At 42.4% G+C, this 19,602-nt stretch overlaps 1 protein-coding gene across 2 annotated transcripts; it reads right to left on the bottom strand.

The window, feature by feature from the left end:
• Positions 1–113: 113 nt before the first annotated feature.
• On the bottom strand, positions 114–19,553 carry PPM1G (protein phosphatase, Mg2+/Mn2+ dependent 1G). Of its 2 annotated transcripts, XM_047853122.1 has the most exons (10): positions 19,227–19,553; positions 5,977–6,046; positions 5,378–5,463; positions 4,671–4,803; positions 3,607–4,022; positions 2,538–2,672; positions 1,958–2,192; positions 1,445–1,574; positions 1,045–1,147; positions 114–723 (listed from the first exon to the last, which is right to left on the bottom strand). In XM_047853122.1, the coding sequence occupies exons 1-10, from the start codon at positions 19,344–19,346 to the stop codon at positions 517–519; spliced, it is 1,635 nt and encodes a 544-aa protein (XP_047709078.1). In that variant the 5' UTR covers positions 19,347–19,553; the 3' UTR covers positions 114–516. The 2 variants fall into 2 exon arrangements, with proteins under 2 accessions (XP_047709078.1, XP_047709080.1); XM_047853124.1 differs by lacking the exons at positions 5,378–5,463; positions 5,977–6,046.
• Positions 19,554–19,602: the final 49 nt, after the last annotated feature.

Below are 19,602 nucleotides of genomic sequence, written 5' to 3'. Positions count from 1 at the left end.
CGAATACGCAGAGGGGCTTGGTAGAGCCATCAATGAGGTCGAGTCTGGGGCCAGGGAACTCTGGGTGGGCCGGACAGAACAGCAGTATTGAAAAAAGGACACCACGGGCACAATTAGGTTTTGGCCTTTAGTCTGAAAAAGTGTTGATTGAAAGTGTACAACAGAGAGCGGGTGCAAGCGGCTGGGGGCCATGGAGCCGCCAATAAAAAAGAATGTCCTTAAATAAAGTTCACAGAGTAAAAACCAGAACCGCCAGTCTTCCCTCCAACACAACAGAGCACAGGCACAGAACCGGTGATGAGCCCCAAGGAGCAAGGAGAAGGCCAGGGAAGACAGCAGAGGCTCCCAGGCTGCTGTGTGGAGGGAGAGCCCTCTTTGGAATGGGCTGAGTAAAGCCACCCAGCTCCCCCTGCACACCTCATAACCACTGCTAAGGCTAAAGGAAAAAGACAAAACTCAGTCTCAGGTCCAGAGGGCTCAGAAAACAGTCTAGGTGGGCAGGGGTCTGGACAACCGTTAGTCCCGCTTGGCTTTCTTCTTATTGTCACTGTTGCCATTTTCTTCAGCCCCCTCAGAAGAGAGCACCTCCTCCAGTTTCCGCTTGCCACTCTCTGGCTGAAGTTCTGCTGTGTTTCGGGGCTTGAAGCAAATGATGATGCAGGTCATGTTGTCACACCCTGTACCGTCCCCAGAAGTATCTGGTGCCAGGCACTGATCCAGCAGCTACAAAAGGGACAGGGCAGCTCAGCTTCAGGGTTTGAATACCCTCCTAGGAACCTAAGCCCCCACAAGAGGGCTGACTGTGCTGAGACAGGGTGGCAGAAGGAGGGGAACAGGCAACAGATGTCCCAAAACAAGCCACTTGCTAGCGTAAGAGGCATGAGGATATGTTAGGAAAATGAAGGAAGGTGGAACTTTCTAGTCAGGGTTTGGCATCAGTCGGTAATTAAGGATACTTCCCAGCTGTGGTCTTAGCTCTGGTCCAAAGACAAAACCTTGGCTATGCAGACCAGACACCCTCTTCTCCTCCACCCTGGCACTCACCTCTTCCACAATGGATGACAATAACCGAAGCTCCCCATTTTCATCACGCTGACTGATCTTTGATTGAATAAAGTCTATAACTTCCTGGCTGCTCATCACATTCCTGGGGTCAAAAACAATACTCTTCTTTAGTCCCAACAAAGCAGAATAGAGGAGTGTAGAGAGAGATGATAGCCCCCCAGGGCCAATGCAAATACCTACAAAGATATCCTTAGCTCTGCCTTAGGCTTGGGGGTTTTGACACCAAGGTGTCTGCCTAGACTCTAATTCTAGAGCAGCTTGAGAAAAGGTGCTGAATGCAGCCATTAGAGGGATGATAAAACCAAACCAGCTCAGAGACCTGTAAGAGAAGTAATGCTGCATAAAAGAGGGAATTTTAGGGCATTCCGCTGGTGCTCACCATATGCCATCACAGGCAATGACCATGAATTCGTGGTCGTCAGTGAGAGTCAGCACCTTGATGTCAGGAAGGGCTGAAATCATCTGTTCCTCAGGTGGCAAGTTCTTATTTCTCTTGTAGAAGTGGTCTCCTGAAGTAAAGGAACGGCTGGTTGATGAGTAGTTTAGGCACCTCCCACAGACCTGTGCTTAGGGCTGGTCAAGCCTTGCCATTCATTTCCCTTCTTAGCAAAGTTCCATAATCTAAGTGAACGAAAAACTGTGTTCCAGTTTTTCTAGTTGCAGCCCTATTTTCAGGTTGCTAAACGTTAGGTAGGCCACTCACCTTTTTCATTATCCAAAAATGACAGCTATCTTACCTATCTCACGGAGATGTTTTAAGGACAGAGGTAATAATAGATACCAAAGTACTTGGCAAGGTACATGGGCCTATTAAGATTAAAGTTTGCTACTAGGTAATCTGAAAGAGAGAGTAAGACCCCAGAAGTCTTTCCCATGCTTTCCTGGCCCTTACCAATGGCTCTGGAGAGGTTGAGGCCCCCGTTGACTCGCCCATCCATGGTGACCTTGCCACCAGCATTCTTGATGCGTGCTAGCTCCACTTCATCCTCTGGTTTGTGGTCATAGGACATGTCTAAAGCTTTGCCAGCCTCAGACACCACACAACGAGAGTCTCCCGCATTGGCTACAATCAACTGCTTCCCTCGTATCAGGGCCACCACCGCTGTTGTGCCACTGTCAGAGCCAGGCTTAAGAGGAAGAAAGGAAGCATCATGGGAGCTTCTGGACACAAGCTCCTCATTGGTGCTCCCCAACCATTCACTTACGCTTTCTTCTCTCACTGGGACCACCAAGAGAGCTTTAACAAACAGGAGAGGCATGAACTTATAATCTTTCCAAAGACCAGAGCATGCTCTTTCTTTTCTGAGCTAATTTTACCCTGAAGACCTAGTTCCACTTGTAGCATAAATCCCTGCATCACCAGGACTTCAGTACTAAGGCAGCAAGGAGTTCCCCTGTCACCAAATAACAATCAGGGGAATTACATTTGCCTCTTGGCTTTTCCAGACTCATTGCTCCCCTTCCCTACACACCTCCTCTTTGCCTTCCATGCCAGGCACCATCATCTCCTCTTCTTCCTCGTCTTCTTCAGCCTCCTCAGTGTCATCCTCATCTTCCTCATTCTCTGCTTCTTCACTGCTGTAGCCATCCTCTTCTTCACTGCATTCCTGCCAGAGGGATGATCCCAGGCTGCTGAGACTGGGATGACCCCCTGCCCCCCTCCCCCCAACTTGTACTCAGAACCAAGAGCCCGGCCTGAACACGGATTCTGAGAACAATGAAAGATGCAACTATATGATCATGATAGAAAAATCCAGGGGAGGGGAGAGGGCCAGATGGGTATAACTGATATCCTAAACTGGGTTCGGAAGTCACGAATAGTAAGTCCTGCAAAAGGCCAGGGCTCTCAGCCAAAAGCACCTTTCAGGCAACAGGGCCAGAAAATAAGTGGCTCAGAGAAGGAAATATCCAAATATCTAAAGTAACAATCCCTACCTTCCTGTTCTCTCTTGGAGACAGACTCTGGGGCGCCTGGGGTGGCTCAGTCGGTTAAGCATCCGACTTCAGCTCAGGTCATGATCTCACGGTTCGTGAGTTTGAGCCCTGCACTGAGCTCTGTGCTGACAGCTCAGAGCCTGGAGCCTGCTTCAGATTCTGTGTCTCCCTCTCTCTCCACCCTTCCCCTGCTCACACTATATCTGTCTCTCTCTCTCTCAAAAATAAACATTAAAAAAAAATAATAATATAATAAAAGACAGACTCTGAAAAGCTAGAACTAGATCTGTATGTTATAGTATCGACAAAGGAAGAGGTTAGAGGGCTAATGGTTCCTATGTTGGTGGAGATAATGAATTCAAGAAAAACGTGGAATATAGGCCTTGGGGGTTGCTGTAAAAAAAGGAGAAGATGGTGGGCACCAAGCTTAGTAGAGCATGCAACTCTTGATCTTGGGGTTGTGAGTTTAAGCCCCACGGTGGGTGTAGCAATTACTTAAAAAAAAAAAGAGAGAGAGAGAGAAGGAAAGGAGTTGAAAGCTATGTATGGTAACCAAACAGGCCTTTTCTGCAAATTCAGTATCTGTCTGCTCCCACTGGCCCTTACCTCACTGTCTTCCTCTTCCTCCTCTGCCTCATCTGACTCATCCTCACTGTCCTCAAAGAACTTGGACTTAGCAATTCGAGGCAGCTTGTCAGAGGCTGAAGAGCAGGAAGGCCCAGCCTCACCAGTGGGAGTGCCAGGTTCGCCACCTTGGCCTGCCTCAGTCCCACGTTCTGAGTTGGAGGAAAGGCCTGTGTGGGCCTTGGCTGTGGGGCCATTTTCCTCTGAAGAAGTTTCCCTAGATGGGTCCTCAGGTCCGGCTTCCCCATTGAGGCCCTGGGACCCTGGTTCCTCGCCTGTCCCAGCTCCAGATTTGCTGTGGGGAGCACCCTTGTGACAGTTCTGCCCGTAGCGCGTGAGCAGCTCTTCAATAGTCATGGTAGCCTCTTCATGCAGCAGCGCAGCTTCCTCATTGTCCACTGCAGGGAAGAGGCTGAATCAGTACCCCCACACCAGACTCTTCATAGGACCAGTCCTTTTTCCTGCCTCCCAGCCTTTGGAGGCCTGAGTTCCAACTTCCCCACTCCCTGGGGTCTCAGAAGACCCCTTTGGTTTCTTCTCAGATAACGTCTGCCTGCATAGACTTCCTTTAGTCTTTGAGTTTCACCCTCTTCTTAGTCAAAGGAACACTAGTTACTATAGTTCTCTTATCATCTCTTATTTTTGAGTGATAAGTAGAAAGCTCATTATGGCTGAGGACCCAGGAAGCCCACAATGCTAGTCTTAGGCCTACAGCCCAGGCTTAAGGACTGGCTGCTGAGGCTAATGACAACTCCTGTCTAGAAAAAAAAGGTCATATAAACATTAACAGGAACCAGAGAGACCCTACCACAATGACAAATATATATAAAATGCTTACAACTATGGACACTAGGCACACAGGTTAATTTTTTCTCCCTTCATAACCTCATGTAGTGTAGCAGAACATAAGGTTCTCTAATGTGGGGACTCCCCAAGTCCCTATGAAGTCATCCTCTCTTAGAATTGACACTGAAATAATATATATTAAAGAAGAGTTCTTTAAAATGCAGATTTCCTCTCAAACAAGGGATGCCAGCAACACTCACCATCATCTTCATCAGCTACTTTTTCTTTTTCATCCTCATCCTCAGTGGGTCGCCCTGCAATCTGTGCCAACTCCTTTATGACTTCCTCAGTGGTCAGTTTGGCATCAATAGCCAAGAAGGCATCTTCTAATGCCTGGATGTAAGCAAAAGAGTATAAGGCAAGTGTCAGAAAAAGTACAGGAGGTACAAAATAAATTGCCTATATACAATCTGGGTACAAAAATGGCATGCAAGTTACAGGGTGATCTGCCACATGAGGAGACACTCACATATAAATAAAAACCAGTTCAGAGACCTGGGAATAATGAGGCAACTCTAAGAAGGCTCAAGTGAGGATAAGCTTGTTTGGGGCATAGAATTCTTTAAGAAATGCAGTAAGCAGGGGCGCCTGGGTGGCTCAGTCGGTTGGCGGCCAACTTCGGCTCAGGTCATGATCTCGCAGTCTGTGAGTTCGAGCCCCGTGTCGGACTCTGTGCTGATAGCTTAGAGTCTGGAGCCTGTTTCAGATTCTGTGTCTCCCTCTCTCTGACCCTCCCCCGTTCATGCTCTGTCTCTCTCTGTCTCAAAAATAAATAAACGTTAAAAAAAAAAAAAAAAAGAAATGCAGTAAGCAGCAGCTTACCGGCAACAAGAAAGGAAAAACCACAGGACTGGAAAATAAGGGAGAGCCTATAGAAGTAGAGAAGGAGCATTACGATAAGACAGACCTTTTGTAGCTTGCCTTCTTTGTAGGCCTTCTGATCTTTGATGATATCAGGAAGATATTTGGCACAGTACAAGGCAACTTCCTCCCCTAGGAAACAGGTAAGGTCACCCAGAGCACTGCTTCCCACATATAAAGTTATATAATATTTACATGCCATACTGGACTGAATCCCAAGGGTTGAAGAAATGAATATCTTATACAACTGAAAGACAACTTACACTTTTAACTTATACAATTTGAAAGACAACTGTTTAGGAAGTTCTGATCCAGAAAATGGATTTCACCATCAACTCTCTCAGGGCTATGTTAATATACCTTTTGTCTTTTCTTACCTGCATACTTAATTCTCAGTGGAAAAAAGATAAATTGTAATATAGGAAGAGGCTTTTCGGATTAAAACAAGGTCTGGTGAGATTATAAACCAATACAATATCCAGTTAGGAAGGTAGAATGGCAGAATAGAGAAAAACAGCACTAGGAATGGAAACGATATCTTACAACCAGAACCTTGGAAAGGAAAAGAACAAAGGACCTGTTCTTGCCCTCTAAAGTCTAGAACTAGGGTTCAAGAATGTCACCAATATGATCTGCTACCATTACCTCCATGTCCATCATAGACAGAAAACATTGCTGTCTCACTGTCCAGCTCAGGAATACAGTTGTGAGCATCCTAGGAAAAAGAGAGCATAATTAGCATTTCTCAAGATCAAAGGATGTTCTTCCTTGTGCCACCTCACTCAGGTCATGAGGATTTCCTTCACACCTTAATCTCACTAACCCTTCCCTGGCTGAACTACATGGCCTAGAAATAAGAAAGGAAACGGGATGATAAAAAAAGAAAAGAAATACAGGGGGAGGGAGAAAGGAAGCAAGGCAAGGGAGGGAAGTAGGGGAGGAAAGGAAGGGAGAGAAATGAATCAGTTCACTTTCTCTGCAGTCTAGCAGCCTCAGCCTAGGAGATCTCGGAGTCCAGATGGCAGAATGTTTGACTGTTGGAACTCTAGACCTGACCCTTTTGGTTTGCGGCAACTATGGGAAGAACCAGAATAAAGGCTTTAAAGTCTCTTCCAGACCCATTCTATGAATCAGTGAACTTCAAGGAAGAAAATCCTAGGGAAGATAGCAAAAAGAGACCTGAGGGCATTACCAATCTGAAAAGTTTCTGGGAGAATCCTAAAACAGCCTAAGAGAAAGCACTAGGAATTTGTAAAACTATATACACTTATACTGCCACTTTCCCAAAGCACCATCTAAATAAATTATTCCCTCTTCTAAGTTTAACTCACTCATGAAGTTGCCCTCAGGCTAGGCAGAGGATATATTTACAAAAGAATCTTCCCAATAAATAATATTCTTAAAACTATACTGTGCTTAGATTTTGTTAACTAAAATTTACAATGTCCCATATGATCAGCCTTCCCACCTCCTACCCCCAGATGGAAATGACGTATCATTCAACACTGATGGCATAGTACACCTGAAGAGAAGTCTGCAATGGCCCTGCTGCAACAACATCATGGTTGGAAGGCTGGAACTGATCAAATTCTTCTAATCACAAAACTCTGCCACCCCACACAAATATTCTAGTCTGTGCCATAGTTCAAGCCAAGACCACTGAACCTAGGTGAGCATGTGCCGCAGCTTACTCTGCCCCATCTGGGAAAACAACCCCACCTCTCTTTTAGGTACTTTCTACAAACAAAAAGAATGCAATCAGCTATTTACTTTGATTGATTATCCCCGTGTAAGTCAATGGTTCTCCTCCTCTTTCTGGCATTTAAAATTTTTCTAGTTGTATCAATACTTAGGAAATCAGTGCAGTGGTTCTTCTGTTGTCCCTGAAATAAGACTATGCCTTCGTTATACAAACCTAGAAAATAAAACCTATTGTTCTTAAGTTTATTTATTTTGAGAGAGAGAGAGAGGGCATGCGTGGAGAGGGGCAGAGAGAGAATCCCAAGCAGGCTCTGCGCTGTCAGCACAGAGCCCGATGCGGGAGCTCAAACTCCCAAACCGTGAGATCATGACCTCAGCCGAAATCAAGAGTCGGACACTTAACCGACTGAGCCACCCAGGCACCCTAAAAATAAAAGCTATTTTAAGGTAGTAAATGAGAGAATGGAAAAATAGCTATTTTGTATTTCCCTCTCATTGATTCCAGGAGAAAGTGTCCCAGAATCTAATGGGCTGCCATGGAGGGCACACAATGGCCTATCTAAGGTTGTCAATAACTGCCTCTGAGTCTCATCCCCAGGATCCAGAGAGCACTACCAACCACACATCATCTTCACCCTCTCCCAACCACTCCACCACCAGCCACACTGCCCTCCCTTCCGTCTAAGCCAGGGTTAGACCTTACTGAACCTACTTCTTCTCTCCATCTTTTGACCTATATGACTATCTATTGCTCCAACATCCTCCACCAGTGGTTCTCAGACTTCATTTGTTCATTCACTCATTTCTTCACCAAATATCTGACTATCCGCTATGTGCCAGGATCAGTTCTGGGTATTTGGAATATATCAGTGAATAAAATGAAGATCTGCACTTCATAAAAAACCTTACATTCTCATGAGGGAAATACACATAAACACAATAAATAGGTAAATCATATAGCATTACGATATAACACTTACAGAAAGAGGATGGTGCTATGGAATAAAGAAAAGGCAGAACGGAGGAGGACCGGGTTGGATTATAGAAAAGTGACAGGAGAACTGAATTGGCAAAGGCATGAGTGTGTAAAGGCTTGCTAAAGCCATAAGAAACTATACCTCAGCAGTCACTACCTAAGTCGTGCTGTGAGTATCTAATGAGTTTTGGCAAAACAGTTGTGTCATATTGACGTTGACTTTAATTCTGATGATTTTGTAGTATGGTTTGTTGGCATGGAAGTTATGCCCAGTTCTGTTTGTACACATTTAGGTAACATTAAATTAAAATTGTTTTAGTGAAATCTGGAGTTCCACAAGTATTGCTTTCCTTAAAAAAAAAAAAAAAAAAAAAAAAAAAATTCATGGAAGATCTCCAAGATATTTTGTTAAATAAAGAAAACAAAGTGCAGAAGGAAAGCAAGTACAGAATGCTATATTTAGTAAACTGCTTTTGTGTAAGAAGAGGGAGCATGGAATAGATGTTTGTCTTCTCACACTGTAATACCATACGGATACACAGAAAACTAAGAAAAGCAGGTTAACTGTGGGATGGGAGCAAGAATGAGCCATGGGAATGTTTAGCTTTTTCAAAAGGAAATTAAATATTTTTAGGAGACTCAATATTTCACTGAAATTTGAGAAATTAGTCCAACTAATTCCACTTTTTTGATAGGGGAGGGAAGAGCAGTCTTCTTGTCCACTGCTTCCCAGTGGAATAGGACAATCAATCGGTCTTTCTCTGTCCTGCAATGCCACTCTAAGTCAAAGCTGCACCATCTCTTTTGAACCCACAACTCTATTCAAATTACCTTTTTCACTTCCTCATCTACTTCTCACAAAAGCACTGAAGTAGATCTAATCTCAGTGAACATATGAAAAAATACTTAACCTCAACAGCAAAGAAATGAACATTAAAAACAAGGAAATATCCTTTTGTGCAAATTAAAAGAATGGAAAAGATTAATAATAACCAGTGGTAATAAGAGTGAAGTAGGGGCGCCTGGGTGGCTCAGCTGGTTGAGCGTCCGACTTCAGCTCAGGTCACGATCTCACAGTCTGTGAGTTCAAGCCTCGCATCGGGCTCTGTGCTGACAGCTCAGAGCCTGGAGCCTGCTTCGGATTCTGTGTCTCCCTCTCTCTCTGCCCCTCCCTGCTCACGCTCTGTCTCTCTCTCTCTCAAAAATAAACATTAAAAAAAAAAAAGAGTTAAATAAAAACACATTCTCATATCCTGATCAGCAAGAATATAAATAGTACAGCCTTCCTGGAGCACAATTTGGTAATATGTATCAAAATTTCAAATGTGCATGCCCTTTGATACAGTAATTGGACTTCTAAAAGTTTATTTTATGGAAGTAATAAGACAAGGGTACAAGAATATGTATAATAATGTTCATTACAGCATTATTTATAGTAAAGAACAACTATAAACATCGAAATATCCATGAAGAGATTAGATTACAAGTAGTACATCCTTCCAAAAGAATACATGCAGTTATTAGAAACAAATATGCGTTGGGGTGCCTGAGTGGCTCAGTCGGTTAAGCATCCGACTTCAGCTCAGGTCATGATCTCACGGTTTGTGAGTTCGAGCCCCACGTCTGGCTCTGGGCTGACAGCTCAAAGCCTGGAGCCCACTTCGGATTCTGTGTCTCCCTGTCTGCCCCTCTGCTGCTTGCACTCTGTCTCTTGCATTGTCTCAAAAATAAATAAACGTTAGAAATAAATATGCGTTAATTTAGAAATAAGTCCACAATATACTAAGTGACAAAAAGACAGGAAAAAAAACACACATATGCTAGAAATCTGGAAGACCACATTATGTATCAAACTGCATGGAGAGTAAGAGTTGGGTAATAATTATTCTGCTTTTCTACATTTAAAATTTTTGTACAATATGCCATATTATTCCAGTTTGAATGCTTATGACAGTAAAACGAACCTATGAACTGTCTTCTGAATTGCCACGCTGCAATATACCACATGATCACTGGCCAGTTATCTCTTGGTGTGCCTCCATTTTCTCTTCAATGATAGAGGAATCATCCATAGATGATGCCCAACATAGATTCACCTTATACCTTGAGGTGTCAGTTCCTAGAACTACTCCACATTACCTTCCCTTCTACTGCCTGGTGAGTCTTTGGATCTATATTATCACCTGGAACTACCTTCTCTAAGCACTTTCGTTTCCCCTTTTGCATCTCTGTTCATTGCCTCCATACCTTCACCTACCCTTGCTTTTCTTTCTCTCTGACCCTTTCTGAGCCAGAGCCAAGTATTTCAACACTGTCTCTTAACAATCTAGAAAAACTCATCCAACCTCGTATAACCCGACCAACTGCTTTCTTTACACCTGAAATCAGAGCCACTAAGTATTGCTAGTCATAAAATGTCATGAAATCATGTTGGTTGTTTGTGCACCTACTTCCATCATTCAGCATTTTTTTAGTGTTTTGCATTGACACTTAAATATATTGACTGCAGCCAGTCATAAACCTTTCCCACACTGTTCAAGTTCTCAATGCTCTTCTTTCACTCTTAGCAGATGAGCTAACCTCTTGCTTTACTTAGATCAAGGTCACATATCTTGATGTGACCACATATGATGAAGAACCACTTCATCATCTCTATTCTACCTCAAAATTTTTCTACAGCTTTACTTAACCTCTCCTTCACTTCTGCCTCCAAAGCAGTGCTTCTCCCCCCCTTTTTTTTTAATTCAACAAAGCATCCATTAAACCATTTATTGGAAACTGGTTAAAATGATCTCTCTTCTTATTTTTTATTTATGTATTTATTTTTTTTAAATGATCTTTTTAGATTTACATGCTTAAACTCCTGATCTCAAAACCTTTTCCTTCAAGATCTTACTACACAGAGCAGGCAATAACCATAACAGCAACCCAAATAGCTATTTTGCAGGCTTCATTTTTCCCAACTATTGTATATAATTAAATAGTAAAAACCGTGTCAGCTTTCTTGAAAGTTCTCGTGGGTTCTGTGAAGTTCCAGTTGCCTGTTTCTATAGGATGCCTTTCTCCACTTCAAACTTAACTTATATAAACAGAAACTCAGCAGTCTTCAAAAACTCAGAACTTCCCCTACAGGTCTTATTTCTGTTCATGGAATCTTTCCTAGGCAACACTTAATACCAGACCTCCTTGACTTCCTGGCTCTCTTCCACCATCCATCACCAAGTCCTACTAAGTTTTCCTTCATGACTTTGTTCATGAATTACTTTACTCTTAATAGCATTTTATCTTCTCTCCTGCCTCTACTCTCTGCCCCTGTAGCCCAACCTACATACATCCAGATACCAGATTATACTTCCCAATATTTTACTGCTAGAAGCTTCAGTGGATTCTACTGCATATCAGATTAATTCCACATAACTTACAAGCAGTTAAAGGCACTCAATCATCATTCCTACCCATCTCTATAACCTAATCTCTTACCTTTCATACCATTCCCCAAAAGAAACTACTCCACTCTTGAACTGATCACCCCAACCTAGCAAGGTAGCAAGCATGCCTCAGTCTTCCCTCTTTCTAATATCCTTCTTCTTCTCCTTCCACTTTCCTCCTTTCCTTTTGTCCCATTTTATAAACTCTCCGTAAGGTCCAGTTAGTCTTACCAGCTCTAAGAAATCTTTCTCAGTCACACCAATACTCTGATCATTCCCCTCTCTAAACTCAGAATATACCATCTTGTATTATTATCCAGCATTCCATGGGGGAAAAGAGACTCTTAGGTCCCAAACTAGATTGTAAACCAGCATGAAAGCAAAGATGGTCTTAAATGTTTTTATAGCTTAAAATAAATAAATAAATAAATAAAAAGTCTTTACAGCTTTTGGGCCTAAAAGTAGGTTCTGCAACATCATAGGACTTCCATGTCTGTTTTTGACAGTGAGTCCCCAGTTGCCTCAGGACAAATACCTTATGGATGCCTCCTCCTTCATTTCCTACTCTAAACCCAGAGATGTATCATAAAACAATAACCACTGATAGTCTGGAGGAGATGACTCAGAACACACAGGTCACCTGAGTCAGGACTCTTAGGCCTTGCCTTACTTAAATCATGTATCACACAGAACCTTTTGACCTTCTAGACAACCAATGGATCTGTATGAATAAAAGCCTGGTTATCCTGCCTGATGTCAATCTCCTAAGGTCATAAATACATCCACAAAAGTTCCTGTTTTCACGGATGACCAGCCATTTAGATTTATGATGCCATTTAGATTTATTTAAATTTATAAATTTATCTAAATCTTTACAAACTAAGATTAAAAGGTTGAAGGTGGTTGGGAACTACATTTTTGGTTTTAAAAAGTCATGTATTACTATCTGACTTTTAAAATTATATGCATATATTACTTCAGTGCTACAGAATGAATGTTTTGTGTCTCCCTACAATTCCTATGTTGAAATGTAATCCCCAATGTGATGCTGTCTGGAGGTGGGGTGTTTGGGAGGCAATTAGGTCATGAGGGAGGAGCCCTCATGAATGAGATTAGTGCCCTTATAAAGAGACCCCAGAGAGCTCCCTTGCCTTGAAAATACATCTAGAAGGCAGCTATCTATGAACCTGAAAGTGGGTCCTCAGCAGACACCTTAGTCTTGGATTTTGCAGCAGGATCTTGAAGATGTATTTGTATATCCATGTTCACAGCAGCTTTATCCCTAACAGCTAAAAGGTAGAAACAACCTAAGTGTCCACCAACAGATGAATGGATAAAGAAAATGTGGTATACTCATACAATGGATACTATTCGGCCTTAAAAAGGAAGGACATTTTGACACATGCTATAACATGGATGAACCTTGAGGACATTATGCTAAGTGAAACAAACCAGTCACAAAATAACAAATGTGTCTTTCTATGAGGTACCTAGGATAGTCAAATTCATAGAAACCGGAAGTAGAATGGTTGCCAGGAGCTAGTGGCAAGGGGAATGGGGAGCTGTTTAACTGGTATAGAGTTTCAGTTTTGCAAGATGAAAACACTTCTGGAGACTGGTTGCCCAACAGTGTGAATACACTTAACACTACTGAACTGTACAATTTTTAAATGGTTAAGATAATAAATTTTGTTATGTTTATTTTATCACAACTTAACATAAAATAAACACACACACACACACACACACACACACACACACACACACACACACACACACACTTCCCACAAAGAAAAGCCCAGTCTCAGATGGCTTCACTGGTAAATTCTACCAGCTATTTTTCAAAGAATGATACCAACTCTTCACAAACTCTTCCAATGTATAGAAAAGGAGGCAACACTTCCCAACTCATTCTATAAGGCCAGTGTTATCCCGATACCAAAGCCACACAGACATTACAAGAAAACTACAGACTTAATATCGTAAAAGGTAGCAATACTCCTCAACTGATTCTACAGATTCAGCACGAGCCCAATCAAAATTCCAAGTGCCTTTTGCACAGAAATTGACAAGCTGATCCTAAATTCATACAGAAATATAAGGGACCCAGAAAAGAAGAAACAATAAAAAGAACAAAGTTGGACAACTCACACTCCTTAACTTTCCTAACTTCAAAACTTAACACAAAGCAATGGTAACCAAGAGAGTGTGGTACTGGCATAATGATAAGTAGATAGATCAATGAAACAGAATTAAGAGTCCAGAAATAAATTCCCATTATTTGTAGTCAAATGATCTTAACAATGATGCCAAGATAATTTAATGAGGGAAAAGAATGACTTTTAAAAAAATAGTTTATGTTTATTTGTTTTTGAAGAGTGGTGGGAGCAGGCAGGGGCAGATAGAGAGGGGAAGACAGAGAATCTGAAGTAGGCTCTGTGCTGAGTCCAACAAAGGCTTGAACTCACAAACCATGGAATCATGACCTGAGCCAAAGTGGGCCGCTTAACCAACTAGACCACCCCGGCACCCAAAAGAATGACCTTTTTAACAAATGATGCTGGGACAAGTATATATCCATATGCAAAAGCATGAAACTGGACCTCTTCTTTACACCATTCACAAAAATTAATCTAAAATGGATGTAAGAGCTAAAATTATAAAACTCTTAATAGAGAAACTGGACTTCATCAAAATTGAAAGTTATCGTGCTTCAAAGGACACTAACAAGAAAGCAAAAAGGCACCCCACAGATTAGGAGAAAATCATATCTGATAAGGAAATTGTATCTAAAATATATAAAGAACTCTTACATCTCAATAAAAAGACAACCCAATAAAAATAGACAAAGGATCTGAATAAACATTTCTCAAAAGATATATAAGTGGCAATTAAGAAAAGATGCTCAAACATAATAAGCTACCAGGGAAATACAATAACAACCACAATGAGATACCATTTCACACCCACTAAAATGGCTATAATAAAAAAGATGATAACAAGTGTAGGGAGGATGTAGAGAAATTGACACCCTCCTTCCTATATTGCTGGTAAAAATGTAAAAGGGTGCAACCACTTTGCCAAAGAGTTAGGTAGGCATCTCCTCAAAATGTTAAACATGGAGTTACTGTATGATGCAGCAATTCCACTCCTAGTATATATTCAAGAGAAATAAAAACTTATTTCCACGCAAAGAAATTGTAAATGTAAGTTCATACCATCATTATTCATCATAGCCAAAATATGAAAATACAAATATCCATCAACTAATGAATGGATAAACAAAATGTCCACACAATGGAATATTATTCAGTAAAAAGAATGAAGTACCAATTCATGATACAACATGGATGACTCTTAGAAATATTGTTTAGTAAAAGAAGGCAGACATAAAAGGAGACATATGCATAATTCCATTTATGTGAAATGTTAAAAATAGATAAATATATAGAATATCATGTAAATTAGTGGTTGCTAGGGATTAGAGGAAGGGAGATACGGAGTGACTGGTAATAGTTAAATTGTTTCTTCTTGGGGTGATAAAACTGTTCTAAGATTGATAGTGGTAATGGTTGTACAACTCTGAATATATTAACCATTGAAATGTACACTTTAAATGGATATGGCATGTGAATTACATCTCAATAAGATTCTTAAAAAAGAAGTCTGCATATAATTTTTTAAAGTTTATTTATTTTGAGAGAGCGTGCGTGTGCAAGTGGAGGAAAGGCAGAGAGAGGGAAAGAGAATCCCAAGCAGGATTCTCCACACTGTCAGCGTGGAGCCCCAATGTGGGGCTCAAACTCACACACTGTGAGATCATGACCTAAGCCAAAGTCGAATGCTTAACCAACTGTGCCACCCAGACACCCATATATACATTTTCAAGTACTATATATGATTAAAAGTTGATAGACTGCATCTTTGAACAGGATCTAAAGGGAAACCAAAAACTCCATTGAAATCAGTACTCCGTTTAAAGCATGTCATTACACATCAGTGATGCTTCAAGTTCAGTTCTAAAGGTTTATGCTTCCAGACAGCACAATTTTAATAACAGCTCACAATGGCAAGAACTACTGACCAGATCTATTAAACTTCCACACTCGAATTCAAAGCACAGTTCCTTACCTCACCTCTCAAAGTACAATTCCAAGATGATAACCCAATAGAGGATCAGGGTGGAGAAGCAGTAGTAACATCTGCTATATGATTAGGCGATAGAAATAACTTATGTAAAATATTCTTGAAATCTTGAGGAATAAAATCTGATTGTAACTTCCTGTTGCTTAAGAACTTACAAAGGAATCATATAGTAGAAAACAATTTCTCCATATGCGTGGATATGTATTTGATTTCATGTCATACTATCTCTGAATTGTGAAGAATAGTTACGACATGCTAATCAAATGCCCTTTTAAATTTTTTTTTTTAATGTTTATTTATTTTTGGGACAGAGAGAGACAGAGCATGAATGGGGGAGGGGCAGAGAGAGAGGGAAACACAGAATTGGAAACAGGCTCCAGGCTCTGAGCCATCAGCCCAGAGCCTGACGCGGGGCTCGAACTCACGGACCGTAAGATCGTGACCTGGCTGAAGCCGGACGCTTAACCAACTGCGCCACCCAGGCGCCCCTCAAATGCCCTTTTATAAAAGTTGCTTAACTGCATCCTAGACAAAGGAATTCTGATCTGGTTCAATAAATAAAAAGTGCTTTAAGATACAGAGATGAGGCACTAATCTAAGAATCAAACAATACATGTTCTTCAGCCTCAGATACCCTCTCTTAAGTGGAACCCCACAGCATTCTTGTGGTATCCCATTTTATATTTTGCCCCATTAATACAATTATTGAAACAGTCATGTAGGTATCTTAAGAATTTTCTGCCTAACACGCTCTACATTCAGTTCTAGGTGACCCCTGTATGACCACTAATAAGCCAGTTTCTATATGGCAATAAACAGCTAGTCTACTCAAAAGTGTATCCTAGGTATTGATAGTGCCTTTTAAAGAAGGCAAATATATTTCACAGAATTAAAAAGAAAAAAATTTAACTCCCCATAGAAAGCAGTTTTGTCACTTCCAGAGAACCTCACAACCCCAAAGTATCCATGTCCCTTAAAACTACATCAACTCAAACTATTTTCAGATTTGATTTCTCATTAGCCACCAAAAACTCAGAGCCTTTCCAAATATATTTCTCAGGCACCCTTCCACAACCTACCTGTTAACCCCCAAAATACATACCTCAACCAGCTTGAGGATCCCTCCAAACCATGGAGAAGGAAGAAGGGAAGGGAACATCAACTGTGGTATTTTGTTTACCCCTCCTCAAAACACCCTGGTTCCACAGCAAGAGGGGCTGGAGAGAGGCAGAAAGTATAAAATGCCAGCTATTGATAGTTGCCATCCTTGCCTCAAGAGAAGGGGTAAAATAGTACTACGACTGAATCTATTCATCAATCAGGATTTGAGCAACCTCTTGTAATGTGTATTGGCACGAAAAACTTACCTCAAAGGAATCATTAGGACCAAGCAATTAAGGTCAACATACTTAATGAACTGGTGGAATTGAGTCCTAAAGCTTAAGAGGAACAGGTGTGTACACTTTCTGAAAAGATAAGATTCACTAAGAGGCTACAGGTCATAGTTATTTTCTTGCCATAGCAAAGAAACTATGTTATGCTTTGGACAGAAACGAATCAAAGTCAGAAGGAAAACTACTGATGTAGCACAAAACTACTTGATATAGCCCCACGCAGGGCTTCAAGAGGGTCTAGTTAAGTATATTTAACCATTCAAACGAAGGTAAATTCAGAAATAGCTTAAGAGGAAGATTTTAAAACCCGAACTGGTTACCTCTCAGGAAGACTAGGATCTAAGGAATAGTCTAACAAGATCTCTACAAACCAAACAGCTGGTGATGAAAAAAAGTCCTTTTCTAATTACCAGAAGAGAAACCAAAAATGAAGGGAAATACCCTGCAGAGAAACAAACAGCACAGAACCACTGAGCAAACAACTTTGAAAACTAAATATCCAAACAACTCAGTTTGTAAAGAAAACTAGAAAGAAGGGTACCCCCAAAACAGAAAAACTGCAGCAGAGAAGAGAGTGGAAAACAAGGACTGAGAAACCTGCCAGAAAAGCCTTTTCACAGTAACATGAGAAGAAAGTCACCTCAAATCTTACAATAGTAACAGAAAATGCCATAGAAATGGGACCTCCAGACTAGCAACTAACCCAAACCCCAACCTTACATTAAGGTTTTCCTTTTGAAGCTATATCCAACTATTTCTAACCCTCAGACAATTACATTCACCAAGGACCCAGTAAGCTCAATGCGGAGCACCACAATGGAATATGAACGCTATGCTTCAGGTTGACACAGACGATAACAGTGTCCAATAAGTGTCTTGAACAGTTTCATCCCACAGATTCTTTCCACCAAGAAATAAATGTCCTAACTTTTCTGGGCCTCAGTTTCTGAGCTGTAAAATGCGGGAGCCAAATTAGATGAGCTGAACCATAGGATCCCCTTCCTTCTTGAAATGTTACAGCTACTGACAGAATTGTTTCAAGTCTGCTGTGGGTATGAAAGTGGAGTCTGAGAACAAACCATTTAAGTTTATACTGTCATTCCAGAGCTAACCACAGGGAGGAGCGAGGGATTTGAAGAAATTCCCGAGGGAGACACTATTAGGCTGTTAAACTGAAGCCCACCTAGTAAGTGGATAAACCCTTAATCCCAGAAATAATTAGAGCATTTCCCTGGCCCTTCTGCCTAGCTCTCACAACACTCTTCACAAAGGCATGTCTTACACATGTCTTTCTACCTTTCCTTTCTACCATGGTTTTTCCTGTTCTCCTTGTAGTGTCACATCCATTTTGCCCAATATTACTCCTTTTTATCCAGAAATTTTCCACCTTTCCCTTTTATCCAGAAGACATTTTCTAGAAAAGAAAAGTCAGTTCTTTACAGGTTAAAGTTCTTTATAGATTATGATGAAATGATTACAAATCAAGGAAACTATAAACTACAGTCAGCACAGGCAAATGACAATTACAGAGTAAGTTTCAGAAAAATCCCGAGGAAAAAAATATCAAGCATAATAAAAAAGTAATGATACCGAATGACAAAACTCAAGTTTTCCAAAGGTCGTAAAAGGCCCTGAAGAGAAATACAAACGAGTGACAATTCTTAGGGGTCAGGGCGAGCTTCTGAAATTAACATTCGGTGCCCAGAGCCAAGTAACTAGGTGTTGAGAATTTCAAACAGACTACTTGCCTAGGCTTCCTTTCACTGTCAAACTCCTCGTCTAAAAAGGCCTCTCACATCACATATTTAAGGCGGGGGGGGGGGGGGCGGGGGGAGTAGTCATTCCCGTCTATTCTCTTCGTCCTCGCAAAAGTAAATGAATAAATCGTCCCTCTTTTCATCTTAACTCCCACACTACACCTCACACCGTTTATGAGCCTGGAGGGCTGGGCTGGCAGAAGAGGATGGCGCGAAGGCACGAGGAGAGGGCGGTCAGTGGGCGGAAGGTGCCTCTCCCCACATGGCCGAGCTCTCGCCGCCAAACTGGCCACCGGCACACGGCCCCCAAGCACCGGCAGTTCCCTCTCGGCCCCGGGCCCACTCTCGCTGCCGCCCGTCAAACTGCCGCCGCAGCCAAAGCTGCACGCTCCCGATAAGGACCCTTCCCTGGGGATGACCCCATCCCCCCGCTCCCTTTCTCCGTCAGGTTCCCGCCCTGCAGCGGCCCGCCTCTGGGCCTCTCCCGCCTCACCTCCATGGAGACGCGCCAGCCTTGCATGGCGGAGAAACCGTAGGGCAGCGGCAGGCGCGAGGCGCCGACCCCGTCCCCAGAGCACTTCACCGTGTTGGGTTGGGAGAGGTAGGCACCCATGGCGGCTGCTGGCCAGCGGCCTCAGGAGCAGGCGAGCGGGACGCGACCCGTGCCGGCGCCGGAGCCCCGGGGGCACGCGTGGCAGGAGCGGGCCCGGCAGTACGGCCGACACAAGGTGCCGGTGAAAGGCGCGAGGCCGGCCAGGAGGCGGTAACGGGACGGGAGCAGAGACGGAGCGGAAGCGGAAACGGCGCCGCTCCAGACCCCGCCCGGCCGGCGCGGCGCGGCACGGCGCGGCGCTGCGGGAAGTCATTTC

This window comes from Prionailurus viverrinus, chromosome A3 (assembly GCF_022837055.1).
Source record: "Prionailurus viverrinus isolate Anna chromosome A3, UM_Priviv_1.0, whole genome shotgun sequence".
NCBI lineage: Eukaryota > Metazoa > Chordata > Mammalia > Carnivora > Felidae > Prionailurus > Prionailurus viverrinus.
Note: the sequence above shows the minus strand (reverse complement) of the source record. Positions and strands in the feature narration are given on the sequence as shown.